At 39.9% G+C, this 21,753-nt stretch overlaps 2 protein-coding genes across 3 annotated transcripts; one reads left to right on the forward strand and one right to left on the reverse strand.

Moving 5' to 3' along the window:
• Positions 1–17,259: 17,259 nt before the first annotated feature.
• Positions 17,260–18,465, reverse strand: LOC132260331 (delta(3,5)-Delta(2,4)-dienoyl-CoA isomerase, mitochondrial). The gene is made up of 3 exons (XM_059758375.1): positions 18,338–18,465; positions 17,501–18,279; positions 17,260–17,434 (listed from the first exon to the last, which is right to left on the reverse strand). Exons 2-3 carry the CDS (start codon positions 18,230–18,232, stop codon positions 17,336–17,338), a joined length of 831 nt encoding a protein of 276 aa, XP_059614358.1. The 5' UTR covers positions 18,233–18,279; positions 18,338–18,465; the 3' UTR covers positions 17,260–17,335.
• A 450-nt stretch (positions 18,466–18,915) lies between these two features.
• Positions 18,916–19,909, forward strand: LOC132260332 (TBP-related factor). Of its 2 annotated transcripts, XM_059758377.1 has the most exons (3): positions 18,916–19,111; positions 19,187–19,272; positions 19,334–19,909. In XM_059758377.1, the coding sequence occupies exons 1-3, from the start codon at positions 19,028–19,030 to the stop codon at positions 19,851–19,853; spliced, it is 690 nt and encodes a 229-aa protein (XP_059614360.1). In that variant the 5' UTR covers positions 18,916–19,027; the 3' UTR covers positions 19,854–19,909. The 2 variants fall into 2 exon arrangements, with proteins under 2 accessions (XP_059614360.1, XP_059614359.1); XM_059758376.1 differs by having other exon boundaries at positions 18,916–19,272.
• Positions 19,910–21,753: the final 1,844 nt, after the last annotated feature.

Consider the following 21,753-nt stretch of genomic DNA (forward strand, 5'->3'; position numbering starts at 1 on the left):
AAATGGGATTTTCACAAAATTTGATTGAAATACACCAGAAAAAATACATGTACTTCATGCGGATGTATAATTGAGAGTGCTTTTTTTGCCACTCGCTGAAGGATTTGTAAAGGGAGAAGGAAAGGCGCGGGGTCAGAGAAGTTTTCCGAGAGAGTGTAAAACCACCAGAGGGTTCAATGTTAAATTGCGGAAATATGTTTTTAATGTGTTGCCCAATTTAGAACAATTTTCCATTTTTCTGCCACTCTGTGTTTGATGTTTTCAATTCAATAATTCTCTTTTTTTTTTTCTTCCTTCAACACTGCAACATGAAGAAAACCACTCGCCAAATTATCCCCAAAGGAAACAGTCGTGAGAGAAAAAAATTGACACTTCGTCTGGCTGATTTCGCTGTAACACCAGAGCAAAGAGCAACATGCTCTTGATAATGAGAATGCTCATAATTTCTCTTAATCCATCACTGAAATTGAATGTTTAGAAAAGGTTTGTGGCTTGAGGGAAAATGGAAAAATTGTAATTTGAGTCTATGAAAGGAGCTCTTCGCGTAATTCGGACGCGAATGCGAATTACAGATCGATTCATGACTTTTCATCCCGCACTTTGTGGTATTTCACCATTTCCCCATGCGGCTCAATAACACATTCAGTGTAAGAGAGGAGGAGAGAAAGATATCAACCTGACTGAGCAATTTCCTGGTATCGGATGTGCTTTTGCGAAATATGAGCTCGTGAATGCGTATATGCAATTGCATGTATGCAAAACAAACATAAATGCAAGGCAATATCTTCACCCGAAAATGCAATTTAGGGATTTTTGCAAACGCACAGAACATTCCTAACCCAACGAACGCGAACATTTTAAATCAAGCCTGTCATACCTGAAATTGTAATTTACAAAAGAATATTATAGCAAATGTCAAGTCCAGGCTGTCTAAGTCACTTGACTATTCCATTCACGCAGCGGTGCATACGTCAAAAGTGCTTTCTGTGGACAAAAATTTACATATATTAATTGTCATACGTATGTTGGGCAAAAATCACGAAGTTCATGCTAAAATTAGTTGGTGAAAAGTACACGCCACGAGCACCGCTAACATTTTGTAATTCTCAAACTTTTAATTAATAAATATTCATTAGCTTCCACTTCGCTCTCGGATAGCGATTATTACGAGGAAAAGTGTATAGAGAAAGAGGCGAAAAAAGTTAAAGGCAAGAAAAGAAAAATTATGCAAATGTGAATCTTGATGATAGAATTTTTTCATCGCTCGCAATGTTGTACTTGCCTCTTTTCTCTGCCAGAGCGTGTATATACGAAAAATTATGACGAAGAAGAGAAAAAGCCCTTAAAGAAACTTTTTACTTTACGTGGAAAATTTCATGAATATCGTTCACCTGACAACGAAAGAAAATAAGAAAGGTGTTCCGTTCTTATGATTCCCCACACTCGCCGACCCACCCAGAATCATGTTAGTGAAACGAGCGAAGGTTCACTATCAAAGGAACTTCCCTTCCTCAAGCCGCCTGTGGATTGAAATGAATTTTGGAGCCCTCATTTAATTGGTTATGCTCTATTGATACTTTGAGCTCCATGCAGCCGCTTTTCGCCACATATTAAATTGTTTCATGTGATTGATAGATGAAATCGTAATGAGGCATAATAACATGTAAAACAACTTAGTCATGCTGATGATTTAGAAATCTACATATGTTCCTCTAAAAATATTAATTGAAATATATGTGAAACTGTTAATGATTCCATGTAATTAGATGTCATTCAAATTCAAATTTTCGTTCAACTTTTATCGATTTTTAGTAGATAGAAATGGTTTATATACTAAAAACTGAAATATACCATTAGATTTGATATTATTTCCGTCACTCTTTGCCCATTCAGTATCAATTTTGAATCTCAGCACGTACAATTAATTGATAAATCAATAAACATATAGTTTTGCTGCCTTAATAGTTACAAATATTTCAATAGCAACAATGACAATCACATAATGATTAAATTGAATTTCTAAATTTTCACTGAATCGCTCTAGAGTGAAACACATAAAATGCATATAAATTAAGATGTATTCTTCAACGAAAACTGTATATCAATTATGATTATCAGTTAGCTCATGTGTGAGTAAATATTCAGATCCTTTTGTGAAATCGCTCTCAGTGTGTTTTCCCATAAATTTTCTCTTTTGCTACAAGATAGAGTGTAAAATATTCACTTGAATTTCTGAATACAAAATAAGGTCATAAACATCGCACTTCAAGAGGTTTACTACTCAACAGATAACGAAGATTAAAATCTTTTATGGGAAAAATACGACTGTCGTTTAAAAAGAAATTGAAAAACTGAAATATGTACAAAGTTCACTCTAATATGTTTAAAGCATCTCTCTGTCATTCACCCCCTGACATTATTCTGCCTCAATAATACATTGAGCGCTATGCGAATGTCTTTATCCCTAGATCTTCCCTGTCTTAGCAAACTGTTTAGTGCGGCACTTAAACTTTGATACGAATTTATGAAAATGAGCGAGATTGAATATTGCTATGTTGTGCTATTATTCATATTCCATGCAATATATGCATGGGCAAAAACATTATTAACAAATTTCCTTCGCGTCTATTATTTGGCATCCCACCGATTATGCGAGGTAAGCAAGAGTTTAATACAACAGTTTATACTGTTACGAATTTCAATATAACTTTTCTCCTTTGATTTTGAATCTCAATTAACAGCGATTTTTTTTTAATCAATGCCACAATAGAGGATTAAATCCGGAAATTTCAATGCAATATTAATTAATGGGATTTCTCGCAAGGATGAGGAAAAATCCTGAATGAGTGGCACATGAGATCGAAATGAGGAGATTTGTGGCTTGTTTCATGGTTAAATTTCCAGCTGAAGACACACTTTCAAGGCGTGGAGGAAAGAATCACGAAAGGCATCTTTTCGAAAATGTAATTTCCTGCTAAGCTTCTTATCGCCGATAATGGTGAATCAAAAAAGGTACACATACACACAGCATATCAGTAGAACATTATCACTCTCATCTCCGAATGAGACGTCTTTTGTCGATACCGAGAAAATTGCTCCATTTCTTGTTAAGTCGAGAAAGAAAACAGACACTCAGATCATAAAAGTCATGCGAAGCACCACACTTTATACTTTGCCAATGGATCAACGATTTATTTGGTATCGCAAGTGCAAGATTTTGCCATTGGAAAGACACACTATCACAGACATATTATACGAGAAGATGACATGAATGGAGACAATAAGAGCGTTTTCGTGTACCAATCGCACCACAATCATCTTTTTTCGGCAAGAATACCATCAAGAGAAGGGGTCATTGTAGGGGTGAGAATTGATGGAGGTTTAGTTTCTAAATAATTGAATATTTTGTGGGTGGGTGTGTGTGAGAATCTCATAAAATTACTTGGGTTCCAGACAAATCAGTTAAAGGTGAAATGACAGCAGCAAGGAATTTGCATTATCCACCATGTTGATTTGAAGTCTGTGATTTAACAAAATCAATGCGACTTCCATTTAAAAAAAAATGTGTCACAACGCGTCACAAAGTGAGAATTTGGTTCATCATAAAAGCTGCAAAATTTGCTGAGAGGCCTCAACATAGTGTTCAATATCACCAACATGTACAACATTTTGCTAGCCTCGTGAAACGCTCTCCATAGCTTTCAGACATGAGTCGAAAGGGTGGAAATCCACGTGTTGGGGTGATTCCTGTTGGTTTCACAGCAACAAAAACAGCCCTCCACATCAATGTAATAATACACTTTACAATTTTCCCCACGATAAACCAACGAATTTTCACATTGAGGTAGTTTAGTTCCACTTTTCTCCCCATTGTATTATTTTCGTGTGCGTGTGTCTGTTCATGTTCATAAACTTTCCCTTCATGTCGCTGTGACTGTGTTGGAATGGCGTGAAAGCCCCACAGAAAGCATGACACAGAAAGAAAGGCTGAAAAAATTGTATAAACACAAGAGGAAAAAAAGGGTGTTGTACAGCGCTTTGGAGAGACTGCTGGATTATGTGGAGCAAAGGAAAAACGGGGAGTGTATAGCGTTTTCATGTATAGATGGCGTACAAGAAAAAATGCTTTGCTAATCATTTGAAATGCCACATGGAAACCATTACCCATCCACACTGAGAGTTCGCACTTTCATTTGCCACCCCCTCACTTAATACACTTGGTCTCTTCGCACATAGTTAATTCTGCTCAGTGCGACTTTAAAGTTAAGCCCAGCTCATCCCTTAACAGTCACAGTGGGGCGCCGAGCAGGGCTCCCACTAAGATATTGATCTATCGACACAGCAGAAATGGCAGAATGTTGCGTGATTCGAATATTTGTGCTCTACCTCTCTAGGTGTATAGATTCAAGGGTCGGGCTGTATTGTATTCAGCGCGGCACTGTGTGATTTAAGAAGTTGTGCGCTGCCGGAGCACGGCTTTCGCCTCTACAATCATACCTATGCACGGTGCGCCCACTCCTTGCCACCCACCACACCAATTTCATTTGCAGCAATCACAGCTGAAACCACTAATTGTTAATTTAAGGCAGTGTACTTAAAATATCCAATTATAGGTATACTCGAGTGATATTTCCAATTATGCATAATTCCTTCTGTGCCATTCCGCTGAGGCGCAGTCTGTACGTGATAAAGTGGAATATTTCTCAGAAAGTACTCAGCACACTGAGAGCTCTCATGTCACAGGCAAAGAGAACGCCCTGACTTTATGTTGTTTGTTTTTTGCCTCACAATTAAACCGCGTCAGAACATTTTAAGCCGGCATATATTTTCAGATATCTGCATTTTTGGTGAGTTTGCTTCCTTATTTTCACAAGATTGAGGACAAAAAGTAAGTGAACCGAGGCTTATTTTGCAATTCTGAGCACTTTGTGAGCAATATCCATCCCCAAATATTCCTCCAGATTGCAGTGCACTCAGACGACGTTCCCAAATCGTTTCATATTACACCCCAAGGCAATGTCCGAGTTGTTTGAAATCCTATGTGCATATAGCATACTATATGGAAGGTACATGCATAACTATGAGCGGCGCCTGAGTAGCCCAAGAGTGTAGGAGAAAGAGAGGAACGTGAGAGGAAATAGTGTCTTAGGGCTGCGATGCAACTAATCTTTTGGTGGAAGTACTTAAAAAAGTTTTAAAATGTCTTCACAGATAGTTGTGAAAAGAAGCGCACCCCAATAGGGTGCCGTCGTCTGGCGAGAAAAGCTCTGATGGTGCATTAAAGCTTTTGCGATCTTGCTTTTAAAGTGGAACAGAGAAGAGGGTATTATTGCAACCATTTCACGCTGAATACCTCTGAATTGGAAGATTTTGCACAGCACGAAGGATATGATTAGCATTTTGCCAGAGTGGTGAATTTCTGTCCACGCAGAGGATTTCTATCAATTGAATTTCTCTCATTTTCAGCAATATTGAACGCGGATTTATGAATCAATTTTCCTTTTGGGTATTTATTGCGCGAGGCAGAAAGCAATTAATTCTTGATTAAAAATTTTAATTTATATGATATTTGTCAAACAATCCTGGTTGATTTCGCGTATCTTTCGCATCTATCCACAAATCCATGATCAATAGAAAAGCAAAATTATGGCCAAAGACTGGGAATAATGTTGCATTATTTATATGAAAATAATGTGATATTGTCGTAATTGAATCTTCATGATATTCCACAAAATTGATGACCAAATTTGTGGTATTTGCATACATATGATTTTGAATATTAGGCTCAAAAGTTAATTACAAGCTCAATCAAAATAGAAATTCAATTTGATATCAACAAGACTAGCAAAATGTATTTGAAATGTCAGTATTTTGAAATAGTGACTTAAAGTGGAATTCAAAGGCTTTCCCTTTATGAACTTCAAATTATAGCGAGAAATATTACTTCCTTGATAGCGAAAATGCAACATTTACATGCTTCTAAGGCATTTGGGTAGCAAATATTTCCTTAATTCGACTATTATGGTGAGGTTTTCTACACAAAAAGAACTTTGCAAATCCTTCGTGGTTCTGCCACTCTTTGAAGAGTTATATCCATGTCTTATTCAATATACAAGATTGTGGGTTTAAAGCCAATTATTTCGAGAAAGAGAGCTGAATAAAAATATTGATCTCTCCAAATCTACACATAAAACTCCTTGTGGTTTCACAACCAAAATGTAAGATTGCAATTTTGAAAGATAGGAATTCGTGCATTTCAACTGAAGAATGTCTTTCTATTTTGTACACTTTTTGACAAAATGCACAATAAAAGGACAGACAATATATTCTGAGGAACTGTTATTGTTCACAATAGAATTACATGGATAGATAGTGGAGCAGCAAAGTCTCACAAGTGCATCCAGAATCCGTCGGAAAACCATTTGATTGTAAGACGCTTTGTGCGACAAGGCACTTTCCATACGAATATTGTTTTATTTTCATTCCTCTGCAACTATCTTTTTGAAATATGCAAAACATATTTTCCCAACGGATCATAGAATAGTGAAAAATCAACATTTTTTACATACTTTCTCGTTCACTAAATCACACACCAAGAGTTATCCTTCAGGACATTCTGCATGTTGACAATTTGAGTAATGACTGCTGACGAACAAATTTCCCATAGCGTTTATTTCTTCCCAAATGTTCATTATTTAGAGGCTGCGACCGAGAGTAAACATGCATCGTGACAAAATTAGGTCATTCTGCAAATGCACACGAATTGCTAGTCTCGCAGCGCATAAATCCATTAATTTGGGATATGCCCTTTCGATTTGGTGGGTCATTGTAATGCAGAGCAGCACTTTGTGAACTATGTTATTTTGCTAAAGTAAATATTGATTGAGGACTACCAAGAATTCTACCATTGCTTTAACATTCCTGTAAAATTCTGAATGCTCTCTGCTATTGAGGGCTCCTATTCATTTCCGCCTCTACAGGATATTGAACTTCCTGACAAACTTCATTATAATTACACATTTTTAATTATATCTGACAAGCATGCCAGCCATAACGCGTGTGGAAAGGAATCTTCAAATATCCTATCTATATGGAAAAAGTATTATGGCGAATTAAAAGAGCAACAAAAAAGCGCGTGTGTCAGAAATAACATGAGGCCTCATTACATTTCCAGGAGGAATTTATTACAGTTCTAAATTTTGCCAGACCCAAGCACAAAACAACGAGATTATCCATATGGCTTTCGCTGCCACCATTTCATTATGATGAAAATTCCACACTGAGTATATCGCTTTTATTTCCATGGCAATTAAGTGTCATATAATGCGGATTAAAATTCGCAATTAGAATGGTCAGAGGTTATTTAGAATTCACAATATACACATGTGATAATAATTCGTTGTAATGTTTAGTCGCGAAATCATAGATAATCAGCAAGGTTACCATTTTCTGCACTTTTCAATGGCGTTGGCGGTGCAGAGAGACTTTAGAAAGTCGCGAAAAATTCCGAACGAAATCTTTTGATGAAAAGAGAATTTATTAAAAGAACTCGAGACCCAATGAATGAGCCGAATTGTCTGATTCTTAGTAGAAATAAAAGTTTTCAAGTGAGGAGTTTGCGAAATTCAATGAAAATAATTTCAACTAACAGCCAAGAGTTGAATGATCACAAGAAAGTTTTAAGGCGAACGTGGGGGCCAATTTAAATTACAAATTTTTCTTTCAACCCATGAGGAGAATCAATGGAATGCTTCTCCGCTCAACTTTGAGTGAATGAAGTGAATTTTCCTAATATATAAGGTACATCGCAGAGGATCCTTTATAAAGTCTAAATGCCTTTATGGTTCATTTCATGTCAGAATTTCGCAATGGAGCAACTCTCCAACTCCTCACTTTGGTGTACAAATTCAAATTTTGAACCACGGAAGAAACAAATAAAAAGGGAAAAGACGCGTCCCACCCAGAATAAAAACAATAAATGATTCATCCGTTTGTTTTCTTATACTCCTTGTTTATTGCTCAGGATATTTTTCATCTCATTGAATTCGAGCATCGAAAAGAACCTAACACATCCTTCCTGAGTGTGAGAGGTGGAATTTGAGAAAGGAAAAAAGACGCTTATATATGCCTTCTCATGTCAAACAATCATACATATTTATCATTTGGGTGTGCTGGCGGGGCGAACAGTGGGGAAAAAAAATCAGAATATTGCTCTCAGTGTATGGTGAGGAATTTCTTCTTTTATTATCGTGAAGAGGAGGAGCGAAAGGCATGTTTAATGAAATGTAAAAAGGTGAATTGCTGTGAATCCTTGGCCTGATGTAAACTCAATATATTCATGAGGAGATTGCGGCAATCATTTCATAATTCAGGCCTCACTTCTAGCACGAAGAGTAGCATCAATAAAATTTCAATTACTTGTGAATGTACAACAACACGGTATTGTGCTTGGAATACGAGAACTTCTTTGGCACAATGTGTACACGTGTATGAGCATGTCATGTTGTCACTCTCAATAGGGATCTCCGCAATTCTTGGCAGACGAGCGAAGAGTTGGGATGATCAGAATGTTACAATAAACCCATCTTATCCTCCCTTTCTCTCTGTCCACTTCAACAAAAAGGTAGCTAATAGTGCAATAAAGAGGGAATATCATCGTCTGTCAGTAAAATGTGGCGAAAGACGCCCGATTTTCCCACGCTATCTCTGATAGACCACTCGAAATTTTCACCCCCCTCAAGTATATTTGCAGCAAGAGGGTTTTCCAATCATTGGCCCTCTATGGTAACCTCAAGTACCTCAAGATAGTCCCAATGCGGTTCGAAGGTCACACCAAGTATTATAGTTGGGGCCATTATCCAAAGAAACAAACATTAATTTGTTCAACAGTGTCGAAGGGGTGGGCACTTGAATTTCCAAGTTTCAATGTTACATCGGGTGTCTTGTGTGTTTGTGCCAAGTGGAGTGGATATTATTTACGATGGGGCCTTGAATGGGGAATTGCCAGCAGCTCAGGGCACGCCATGCTGAGGGTTATGGTCAAATAAGCGCTGAAAATATGGGACAATTTGTATGGATTACATATTGGCGAGCAGACGTCTCACCTCACAATCAAATTACATTATCACACGAATGCTTCTCTCTTCCAGATAAAAACAGAATAAAAATGTCGTGACGGTGTTGAACTTGAACCATTGGATAAATAAAATCTCACTAGACGACATCCACTTCTTCACACTTCAATACATCTCCACGTTTTCCCACTTTAATTGGAGTTTTCCAATTGTACGGCAAATGCCGTGCTTTATTGATTGCATGCACTATCTTATGTTCTCTCGATAGTGTCATAATTTTATGTCTCCATTGAAGTGCCTCCACACTATTTACACGTTACTCTTGAAAGTGTTTCAATTTAACTTTGAGTGGAAAAAGTAAAGTTTGCAGTCATAAAACTCGAGTGGGTGGCGCACGAAAAAGGCACACACATGCAAGAACTTTCTGCCCTCTCAGGTTTAAGGTATCCTCATTGTAGCTGTGATTCCATTCCATCTCCATCGCGCAGCGAAAGTTGAACTTTGTTCTCTCTGTCATAAGAAGATTGCACATTGCGAAGGATGTCTCTTTCGAAAGAATAATACACTCTTCCTTATTCTTCTAACTTTTTCTCCCTACACTCCAAATTTTATACTGTCTCGTCCATTCGCATTTGCCTATTTGAGTTATGAAACTTGCGCTACGAACTTGAACAATATATGTGTTGCCTTTGTCTTTAACTCCATTCGATGCATCTTCACGATGCAATTGACAATCAGACGAAAAGCTTCTGCAACTGAATGACGCAAGAGACAATAACGCTATGCATAAGACTATTGCAGTGGAATAAACTTGACATGAAACTCTTGTCCTTTAAATGAACAGCCGCTGCAGCCTTGTCATAAGCACAAACAATGGTCATGTCTGCCAAATACTCAATCAGGAGTCGATGTGCTTGCTGTTACTCAAGGGGAAGTTTATAGTATTGAGCGTATAAGAATTTGCTCTACTACGTTCCGCAGTAAATTGAAATTGAGCAAAAAAACAGGAGTACAAGAAACAGAGAATAATTTATGCCCCCAATGGACAGAAGAGACAATTTTCTCCGTCCTACACGCGTTTATACAGCCGTAAAAGGAAAGTTTAAGGACCAAATAAACACAGTAGATGTACCGAGTTGTGTGAATAGTCATTATTCTCTCACATATCCCTTATTTTATTTGTCAGCTTTCCCGGAAAAGTCCTACAAAATAAAAAATGAATATCCAATTGGGAACCTAGTAAATGAAATAATTTTAAAAATGTTTTTTTTTATCAAAAAAAAAAATTATCCTTAATCACTGGAATGCCATCAAATTTTTAACACCCTTTCAGTGAAAAATCTAATGGGATTGTTATGTCCAATTCTCTCGTGACATTCACTCACTTCCTCCGCTTTCGATTATACCTTTTACGTAATCCATTCCATTATTTGTTTTAGCGGCACACACCCTATAAAAAAATGAGTGTGCATAAAAAGAGGGTAAGCGAGCTGTATATTTTTGAGCGCAAAAACCAACCTGATTAACAAGTCAGACTCAATCCCTAAATCGGTTTCTTGTTGCCAAGCAGTGGGAGTATAATGATGAAAATTTCAAGCCGATCCCATCATTTATTTGGTTGTTTTTCTATAAATTATGCAACACAAATGAGTGGCAAAGAATTCTTTTTGCTAGAGGCAGAAATATTGCAAAATCAATCTTGTTGCGAATGTTGCTTCTATCAATATCATATGTTAAAGTAATTATATAAAATTAAAGCCATTTCTCATCGACCTCCTGTCATTTCGTTATACATTTCTATACCGCACAACGTCTCTCTCGGTAAATTCTGTGATAAAGTGAACTTGACGTATTTCCGTTTGCTCCACAGCAAAAGCCATGACAGAAAGCGGAAGTATTATTTTCCTGAATATCCATTCCCTTTTTGTCTCAACCACAGCCAGAGAGCAAACAATCAAAAAATCAGAGTGGCAAAAAAATAGCAAGTCTCTCTTGGCTGTTCTGTCTTTGTCACTTTCGTGAATAATACGACTTTACATATTACATCATTAAGGGCCACACAAAAAGGTGGATTATTTCTCTCAGCGCACAAGTGAATAATACACCCCAAGTTATATTTTTTAAATAAATGGTTAAACTTTCTCGGGAATTCCGCTCATTTATTCCCGGTCAACTGTTTGGTTGTTGTGCCCCGCACTGTGTTTTCCACGTCCACATTCATCCTCAATGTGAGACTTTTCCTCTTGTTATATAGATTAAAAGGATATAATTTATGACATGGTGAACTTTTCAATGTTCCTGACAATGTAATGTGGTTCACGGATATTTTTCACTTCGAACTTGTATAATTTATTCACTTTGCCTCAAAAGCCACCCACATTCCCAATAACATAATTGCTCTGAGTGTAGTTAGAATTAGTCTCTATGTTTATCTAAATTACTTACATTGTGCAAGGCATTGTACCTCAATGACAGCACAGAATGATATTGCTGACATCAAAGGAATGGTCCCGGGGAGCAATTCTCTGATTAAAGGCTATATTCCATGTCACAGAATGCTGCCAAACATGCACTTACTCCCAGAGACAATGGCATCATCCCAGCGCTTTATTCATGCTTCATATTATTTCACTTATTTCTACCCTTTTTAACAAGGCACCAAAAAGTAAAAGCTTTTGGCAATAAGATTTTCCTCCTATTGCCAATGTCTCCCCCCATCCAGACACATATCGAAAGACTATATTGCTTTAATACAGCTTAAAGTCTCTCTGGCACTGGCATTCAAGACTGTGTAATAGCCGAGGGAGGAAGAGTAATAATCTCTCGGATTGTTTTTACTTAGAACTAGTCGTGCTCTGTAAACTGTTGCTAAATGCTTCGCTCTATTCTGGTCCTTTCAGCTATTTCAATTGTTGCATTTGCACGCGGATAACCTCGACTATTGTTGAAATGAGCTTTCCGGATGGGAGCTTTTCAATTTGGAGTCAACAAAGGAAGAGTATGAATTGTTAGTTTTTAGAAAATACCCCGCCGTTAATCCTCCTCAGGATTGACTATTTTCTCACTAAAGTCGAATAGAATTCTGCAAATTCACAAAATGTATATATTCCATTTGCTGAAGCTCACATTCAAGCATTACTTTGTGTATCAAGGCATATCGGGTTTAATTAGGGGAAGACATAGCATCCCCAATTACCCACTCAAATTGATTGATTAATGCACTCACAGCCAATTCAATTTCTCATCAGCAAAACAGACACTCAAGCGAAGACATTATATTGTTTCCAGGCCCTTTGACACACTTGCCATATATCGATTTGAGGCATTTTTGTGGGGTGGAAAATAAAACACAAAGCAAGAGAAAGCGAGAGCTTTTGGCTCGGGGCATGGAAATGTGTGTGGGTTTGCATGAAAAAATCTCATTTGCATTTGTGTATTGCTATTAAATTTGGTTTTGCAGTTGACTTATGTGCCATGTCAGACCTTGCCGAGTACAAATATATCAAAGACTTTTGTATTCAATGTGAATATTTGCTGCTCTCTTTTCCCATTTGCCCCAAACATTCCGACAAACCGGAATGCCTTTCGAGGCGAAAAAGCGCTCTCTCTCTACATGTATGTATCTCTAATATGTGGACAATTCACCAAATAAACTTCATAGGAAATGGTTTCTCATTGCATTTGCACAAAAATGACATTTTCCCCTGCACAAATTGCCATCGTCGGTTACGCCCAAATGCTTATTCACCTCAAATGAGTGTGTTTACTCCTTGACAGCCTTAGGAATATCAATGCCGTTACATCGACATTAATTTACTGGAAAATTGCATGCATAACTTTTTCATCTCTCATTTCCTCCCCATTTTCCTCACTCACACACACACATATTCAGTGGCAAATGCAGAAAAAAGCCGCCTTGATTTTTTATCCACGTCGCTTTTCCACTCTATATTCATATTCGTTACATTTCTCTGCTATGATAGCGACTTTCGTGCTAAAAGTCTAATAAAATTTGTTGTTTAATGTTTCATCAACACGATATGTTGTGTTTATGAAAAGTCATTATCACAGAACACATATTTGCTTTGAACTTCTCGCATAGTACGGCCGTTCTGCCGTATACACGAGACTATTGCGGTGGAGGCGACGGGTGAGTTTCAGAGAAAAAAAAATTGATATGAATATGATTTTTTCTGCCCTTGCGAAGCTTTTTCCTCGCCCTCGCATCAACACGAAATTGCTTTGAGAAATTAAAGTGGAATTACAATCCAACCCGAATGCCATAGTCTGATGGGTATTTTCTCCGCAGGACATGCCAAAGGGAAAGGGATGCAATGTGAATTTCTGCCGTTTAATTGGAAATAATTAAACATACTCATATTACTTGCCTTCTCAATTTGCAACTGTTTTCACCGAATTTCATGATGTTTTCCAACACAGTCTCGGATTGCATGAAACACGAACAATGTGCTATTTCCGGAGTTCATGCTTCTCGTGTCTTCAATAAATCCCTTACGCTCAGCCACATCTATTATTTATAGTTCTCATTACAGAGACACAGAGTAGACGAAAATGCATATCTATGCATATGCAGGGACGAGGACCGCATCTTGTTTTTTTGGAAATATTGAAAATTAAGAGAATTTAGCGAATGTGCATGAAATTGCATTTCATGTCTGATCATATTATTTTGATAGTCTCTATCTGCTGCACAAATCCAATCAATGTCTTGATTTATAAATTACACGAAATAACAGCTCTTTTGTTCCAATTCTCTATTAACGCAGTATTGTTGCAGTACACAATTCACGATTGTAAATTTATAGCCATCCGTTGCTTTTTTTTCCACCACTCAGACCGTAATTGAAGTGTACACTTGGAACAATAAATGGAACTAGCAATATAACATATACCTTTGTCTTCCACGTTTCAGAGGAGTTCCTCACAATATGCATAATTGAAGTGGAAGGTGCACGAATATGGCACTTTCCAATTTTCAGACTCTCTGTGAAAAACACCCGTCACAATTGTTTTTCCGACGAAAATCATTTTTCACTCCAAGCATTCATTGCCAATTTCACAGACAAATCTGAGATGGTGTGGGATTTTGTGGGAGGATCTCTCAATGCAGGAGGGAAATTGACCGATACTCAGGCACTTTCCACGTCTTTCTGGCAATATCTGGGCATGAAAAGGATCGCTTCACAGTCTCTCACATCGACACTGAGTACCGCTTCTACATTGTCGTCCTCTATTTTCCTCAATAATTTCTCTGTCTAGCAGCATTTTTCCTCGGGATTCCATATCGATTTCACAATCCTACGCCATGCACTGAGTGGGAGAAAAGTGGTGAGAAAATATAATGTGAAAGAATTTTATTAAGGGCCTTTTTTACAACATTTCGCAAAAACGTGTTCAATTTACTATTTCGACCTCCCAGCGAATACATACCAATTTTCTCACCCGAGAATTTCCCTTTCACCGCGCAATTTGTGAGATTTCCTCCGCCACCCCTTCTATGGAATTTCCTCGCCCCCTCGCTCGATTGCTCGCTCTCTTTCTCTCGCACGCGGTGAAGAAAATCCCAATGAAAAATTTTACAATGGCATATTAATTTTCCGTTTTTCTCACCCACAGAAATCATACATAATTCCGTTCGGTTGAAATTCACAGCAAATCTCTCTTCTCACGAATCAATGCGGAAGTGCTCGACAACAGTGCGGAAGCTTTTTCCGCCTTCTTGCCATGGCGTTGGGAAAAGAAATCCACAAACACTGTTAAAACTCTTATCTATTATGGAGGGAGAGGAAGTCATCTCGTGTTTCACATCACGTACAGTTAATACTCGTACGATATGTAAAATAGTTGCAGTCACGTAAATTGAATAAAAAAGATTAAGCCAATTTTGAACCATCAAAGTTTCCACGATTTTCCTCGGCCTCATCTTGATATAAAGAGGCTTTATTATTTGCTCCAAGGATATTTATATGGCAGAAATTACTTCGATAATTTCACTGCCGTGAGACTTTGTAATTGGAACACCCGAGAAAAAAAAATTGCTCAAACTCAAATCTCAGTTTGAAATTAAAGTGTTGGCATGTTTCGTTTCTCTGCTTCTTCTAACTTTAAAGTGGCCAAGTGGGTTGGGCTGGAAGGACGCCAAAAAGAAAATATTGCCACAAATTTGCAGGATCATCTCGCAATTTAACTTCAGAATGTTTTCCACGCCAGGCGCCTTAGTATAATAAACTTCATGACAAGTGGATCATATTCGAATTGGTCAATTAATAAAGGAATTTCTGCAAGAAGAAACACAATCTCAGTCTTGATATCTTCTTGGGCTCCTTCCAAGTCATTCCCAAATGAAGTGAAATGAACTTGTGTGTGTGTGTGTGTTCCTTGAAATTACCAGTTAATCGCCATTATTGTAGCATGAATCGCTTTAAATTGTCCATCCTTTCACGAATGTGTCCTCAGTCTGGCCGCATATTTGTCTCACGCAATCAGAGAACAATTGAAGAGCTCCAGAGAAGTCCACCCCCTTTTTGTATGGACGAGAATCTGCACAATTGCTTCAACGAATGTACCAAGGCAATAATAAATTCATTTAAATGTGACACGAGGAATTCAAATTTGAACCATTCCTCGAAACGGCAAATTTTGCATGTCTTCCAGCACTTGCTTACAACTTTACAGCCACTGATAAGCATTTCGGAGCTCTCTCGCAATCACACCATGTCCATATTTGAATATTCGAAAGCTCAACACACGCCCCACATGCTGTCGCAGCAGAACCATGCAAATGGCTTCGCATTAATCTAAGAATTCACACCCACCCACACTACTCACAGCCGCCCCACCGGGGCCCGTCTGTGTGCCCGAGTAATGCCTTTTTCAATTGTCCTGCACGTGTGATTTACACCTGGTAAACATTGTATCTTGTGTGTCGGCAAGGAGGCACACCCTGGACTCAATTACTCTGAGTACACAGCATAAACACCCACGCTCCGCAAGGAAACTTTTAATCGCCACCCCGACAATGTGCTCAGGCAAATGCAGGTGGAATTACGGAATAGCACCGCAACTCACCGGAGCGCAAGAGGGTCAAGAGATAAAAGTTGCGACTCTCCGGCCAGATTAGGCGAAGCCCGGCCAAATGGACTTCCTCAGCTGAAGATCCCAGAATTGGAAGATGCGCAAGTTGCACTGTGGAATTAACCCTTCAGTCCCTTTATTGCCCCACTTGCCAGAGTGTTGTGTGTCGAGCTTGCGAGGAATTACAAATTAAACCGCTGTTCACACTTTCAAAGCACTTTCATGTGGTTTTCCTTTTAGTTATTCCTTTTCAATCATCTCTCTATGTCACAAAACTCAGAAAAAAAACACAGGAAAATGAATACCAGTTTGGTTAATTTCGCTCTTCGTCACATATTGAAACTAATACTACCGGAGTTGTGAAGTGTTTATCTCGTGGAGATTATTAGTAATCCTCGGTGCAAGCACGAGGGATAATTATAAAAGTTCCATTTATACCAAAACAGGGTCACAACTTCATGTCACTTCCTGCGCTGCGTTTGTCGCACTGAGACCACCCGTAAATTGCGATTAAGACGGACGTGAGCGAAGAAGAGCGAGAATAAATCCTTCTGCTCATCCAGCATAAGAGTTCAAAGTACCGCATTTTGTATGCAAAAGTGGCAAAAGTACTTTACCAACAAGAACGTGCATCATGTCTCCTGAGTGCTTTTGTTAATTTGAAAGAAGCCACATTTCGGAGCTTCACCCACTTGATTTTCAGCGCAAACAGAAGGATAAATATGACGATATTTCTCTTCACTTGCATCAAGAGTCGTACTTTCTGTTCTACTCCTTCGAAGACGGAAGACTTTCGAGACCGACAATTGAATTAAAAGCATGGAAAGTATCATGAAAAGTTCTACTCAATCAAAGTATTAATTACTTAGCAATGCTGGAGAGTTTTCATTCAATCAATTCACTTTTCTCAGCCAAGATTCATTCTTTGCCTATATTAAAAAAACAATTTCAACTGAAGAAGAAATCCATAGCTTGATCGTTTCATTTATACACCAACAGCTCCTTAAAAAAAGTGTGAAATCTGGACAAATCGAAAACCTCATCAAAAAGTTCCAGCAAAAAGCGAAAAACGGGAAAAGTAATTCATCACTTGTTGCCATAGAAAATTTATTCACAAAAACCACTCACCCTGAATTGCATATGCCTTGGAAATGGGGCGGAGCTGCTCAGTACTTGGCGTAGTTGGGCCTCTCGGCTCCCGTGATGGCCGGGCCCATGGAGATGTGGAAGTCCTCGCACTGACGTGCCAGGCAATTGATTTCGCGCTGGAAAAGAGGCAAAAAGAGCAGTGAGAGAAGCTGCTGCAGCAGCGACAAGAGATGCGGACTTACGATATGATCCAGGCCATCCTGAGTGGAGTGGTGCTGCGAGAAGACGATGGACTTCTTGCAGTTCTGCAGACCCACCGGACTCACGAGTGCCATGCGCTCAGCCATGTCCATGGCGTAGTTGAGCGTCTGCGTTCTGGTGTCGAACACGCGGCTCACCAGGCCATACTTGAGCGCCTCGTCGGAGTCCACGCGACGCGCGGTGTAGCACATCTCACGGGTGAAGCTATCATTGCCCATAATCTTCGGCAGGCGCTGCAGTGTGCCCGAATCCGCGGCAATGCCCAGCTCGAGTTCCTTGACTTGGAACCAGGAATCGGCGTCGCAGTAGCGAATGTCGCACGCTGAGATCAGCCCCATGCCGGGACCCGCGCACGCCCCGTTAATGGCCGCAATCACGGGCTTGGGGCAGTTCTCGATGGCCGAGAAGGCGCGCTGGATGATCGATACTCGCTCGTCCACAGATCTTCCGCGGCGCGCGATGTCCTCGATGCGCGCCTGCTCGCTGTTGAATCTCTCCAGGTTGTCTATATTCACGCCCGTGCAGAAATCCTTGCCCAAGCTCGAGATCACGATGGAGCGGCACTCATCGTCGACGGACAGCTTCCGCATGCACTCCAGGATGGAGTGGAAGTGGCGCATCGACATGGTGTTCTGGATGTCATCGCAGTCCAGGTCCAGCCGGAACACGAAGGGGCGCTCTGACTTGCAGCGGATGTGCTTAGGGGAATCCATCTCTTCTCAGCTTGCTGGCTCGGGGTTGCAAAGTACCTGGAAAGATTCTGGAAAGCCACAAAATTAGCCGGCGAAGCCCCGAATTTGAGGAGAAAGTCTTCTGACCTGTTGTTCGTTGGACGATTCACAGAGAACTGGACGATTGCATGACTGATGAGAATAAAGGAGCTCAGAGTGCGGATGGAGGTCAACCAAAGTCCATGTGAAAACCGGCTGATGGATTGCTGAATACCATGATAAAGAGCATTTCTTTGCTTCTCCACAAATCCAAAAATCCAGTTACACTCTCTATTGTTCCCAGAATGCAATATTCGTCCGATAACTCAATACGATGTCCAAGTGGATGATGACTTGACTCTGAAATGAGTATCACAGAATAATAATTATATTACTACCAATTTTTTTCCCAATTTTACCCATTTTCATATAAAATCAGACAAATAAAATATCATGAGAACTAACCTCACTTTCAAGGGACATCTGGGAAAATCATTCCTGCAGCAATGTTTTCTGATATATCTGGGCAAGATGCAGGAAAAAGGTTCTCTATCACCAAATCTTTCATTTTACAAATCTTTTTCGTCGGAATTACGGAGATTTAAGGACAATTGAAGGCACAAGCGCACCCAAAGAATCTGACATTTTCTCACTTCATTGATTTTTTTACAGTGTACTTCGGCCTATTTGCGGGCTATTGAAATACTGAGAGTTCCATGTTAGGACTTTTCACCTGTTCGTGTTGTTTATCCACTTATTTTACTAATTTAACGCACTGTCCGGGAACTTTGAGTCACCATGGAGCGTCCACCAGTTCCTGAGTCCCCACTGAGAGCGCTTCTGTCCAGTCCGGCGACGCCACGTCAGATCTCCAGACCCCAAGTGAGTCTTGCAGAAACTTCCTGTTTTCCCAGAATATATCCTTGGATTCACGGATTCTCTCTCTTCTTCTTGCAGCCAATGTTGCCCCCACAACTCAGCATGGTGCCCCAAACGCCTATTCCATCCGGACCTCAGGAAGCTGTAAATTCCATTAAGATTCAGTGCGTTTCTCACTTACTGCCCAGGATTTTCCACTTTCTATCCTATTTTTGCCCTTTCCAGGAATTGCGTGTCCACCGTGAATTTGAATTGCACACTTGACCTGCAGAAAATCAACTCCCGGACGAGAAATTCAGAGTACAATCCGTCCCGCTTTCACGGCATCGTCATGCGAATCCGGGAGCCGCGCTGCACAGCCCTGATCTTCCGATCCGGTAAGATGGTGTGCACGGGCGCCCGCACAGAGGTGGCATCGCAATTGGGCACCCGCAAATTCGCCCGAATCATCCAAAAGCTAGGCTTTCCGGTGAGATTCACAGACTTCAAGTTGCAGAATCTCGTGGCGACTGTGGATCTGCGCTTTCCGATTCGCCTGGAGAATCTCAATCAAATGCATGGGCAGTTCAGCTCGTACGAGCCAGAACTCTTCCCGGGACTCGTGTACAGGATGGTGAAGCCTCGCGTGGTGCTGTTGATATTCGTAAATGGCAAGATTGTCTTCACGGGCGCGAAATCGAGACAGGAAATTGCTGAGAGTCTAGAGAACATTTATCCAATACTGCAAAGTTTCCGGAAGATTTGAATATGTCCTTTGTCTATTGAAATTTTCTACTTAATAAGACTGTGAAAATACTTAGATTTTCCGATTTTCTGCACTCTTCAAAGTTTGCTGCATTGCATGCGTGCAGCATATGCTCTTCGGCGATAAAGCATATAGCGTGTGGATTTGAAAACAGCGGTTTAAGTGCTGATAATAATTGCAAAGGTTCCCATATTGAAAATCGAATTTCCACTTGCAAGTTTGCAAAGTCTCATTTCCGTCGCGCAGTGTGACCCAGTTCGGGGCATCCGGCGGATGAAATTAGCAGAAAAGCGCGGCGGCGTCCGTGCAGTCGCGTCAAACAGCGCGGAAGTTCAGCGACCCTGCGACACACAAACACGTGCTCGTGCGGGGGAACCGTGGCGACACAGTCGCGCTGCCGCCAGGAGAGCTTCCGCGGGCGGGGGCCCGTGTCCTGTGCCAAGTGCGGGTGGGGGTCGCGGTGCCGCTAAGTCTGCAAGAGTTCCGCCCATCCCGGACGCAAGACAGCAACACCGATTCTTCTTCGATCCGGCACGCCATTAGCGTGGCCTCCTGACCCTCTCGCCGCGGGACATCAGAAGACGGGAGTGCGACTAAGAGTCCTTAAAGGCTCGGCCTTTGTAAGTATAATTCCTTGAATATTCCACGACTCTTATATCGAGTTACGAGCTTTGAAGTTAACACCTTATAAAATTCTCTAGTAAAATAACCGTAGCATAAACTCTATTCAAAGGTATATTTTCAAGTGATTATTTCTTCGGGCTTTCGTTTCCTTTTCAACTAAGAAAATTATCTTGCTGGGCTCACTTCAAAGTGGGATCTGTAAGATGAGGAAAATACGACGGATAGCCAAGACAGATTTATTCCTAATGGAAATTACAGAGCAAAAATACAAATTGATAACACGCTAAAGTTGTCCCTTAATATCAAAGCAACTCTCGCCAATTACAAGGATGCTTTAAGTGGCCAATCCTTTGAAAATGGTCTCAACAATAGATTCGTATTTGTGTGCTTAGGAAAAGTTTGCACATTTCCTGTATTTTACGTCCTGTTCAGACGGTGAAAGTGTTTCTGATGCCAGACTTAAAAAAAAAAATGATGTTAAATTTATCAGAAGCGTTGAGACTAAACAACGGTTTTACTTATGCAAACACTTTTCCAATTTCTTTTGCTATTGTCTCTTTTGCTTTTGTCCACAATACTTTTAATTTACAACTGCGTAACTGAAGCATTTCTCCCTTGAAGCCCTTGCCAAATTTCGTCTCATGAATGAACTTGAATTATTTTTTTTTCCCCGAACATGAAAATCTGCAAAGGTCAAATGTCAGAAATTTCTCACAGAGCGAATAAGATGGAAATTTGCGAATAAAAGAGACAGGCTGAGTGAACCCTTCACATTGAATGCTGTGAGACTGAGTCGGTTTGGGTAGAGAAAATTGAGAGAATAATCAAATAATGGCCCTTATTTGGTTGCAAAACATATTCTTGGTGACTTTTTCCGCTTTCGTTCATGCCAAAGATGTTTGCGTTTCAATTGATTTGTTGACACAGAAGAAACGCTTCTTCTGCGGAATGCTTGAACGGGAGGATGGAAAAGTCATGGCAAATGGAGGTTCATTAACCTATTAATGTAATATAATAAGAAATGACCTTTTCTCTGGGCTTTTCCCAATGTTCCCTAGCATTGAACATAAAATGCTCTTATGGAAGTCACAATAAATGCCATTTGATTGTCTCGAAATTAAGCAATGTTCTTCGCTTGGCTTGAGTGATGTGTCAACAAATGGAGGGAGAAAAAAGGCTCCTTGTAATTGGAAATTCCAGAAGATTATCGATTGTTTGCATCTCCACCTACTTTTCCAGCGAACTTTGCGCCATAATATGTCCATTAGAAGTGTGT

This window comes from Phlebotomus argentipes, unplaced genomic scaffold (assembly GCF_947086385.1).
Source record: "Phlebotomus argentipes unplaced genomic scaffold, Phlebotomus argentipes genome assembly scaffold_18, whole genome shotgun sequence".
NCBI classification, from domain to species: domain Eukaryota; kingdom Metazoa; phylum Arthropoda; class Insecta; order Diptera; family Psychodidae; genus Phlebotomus; species Phlebotomus argentipes.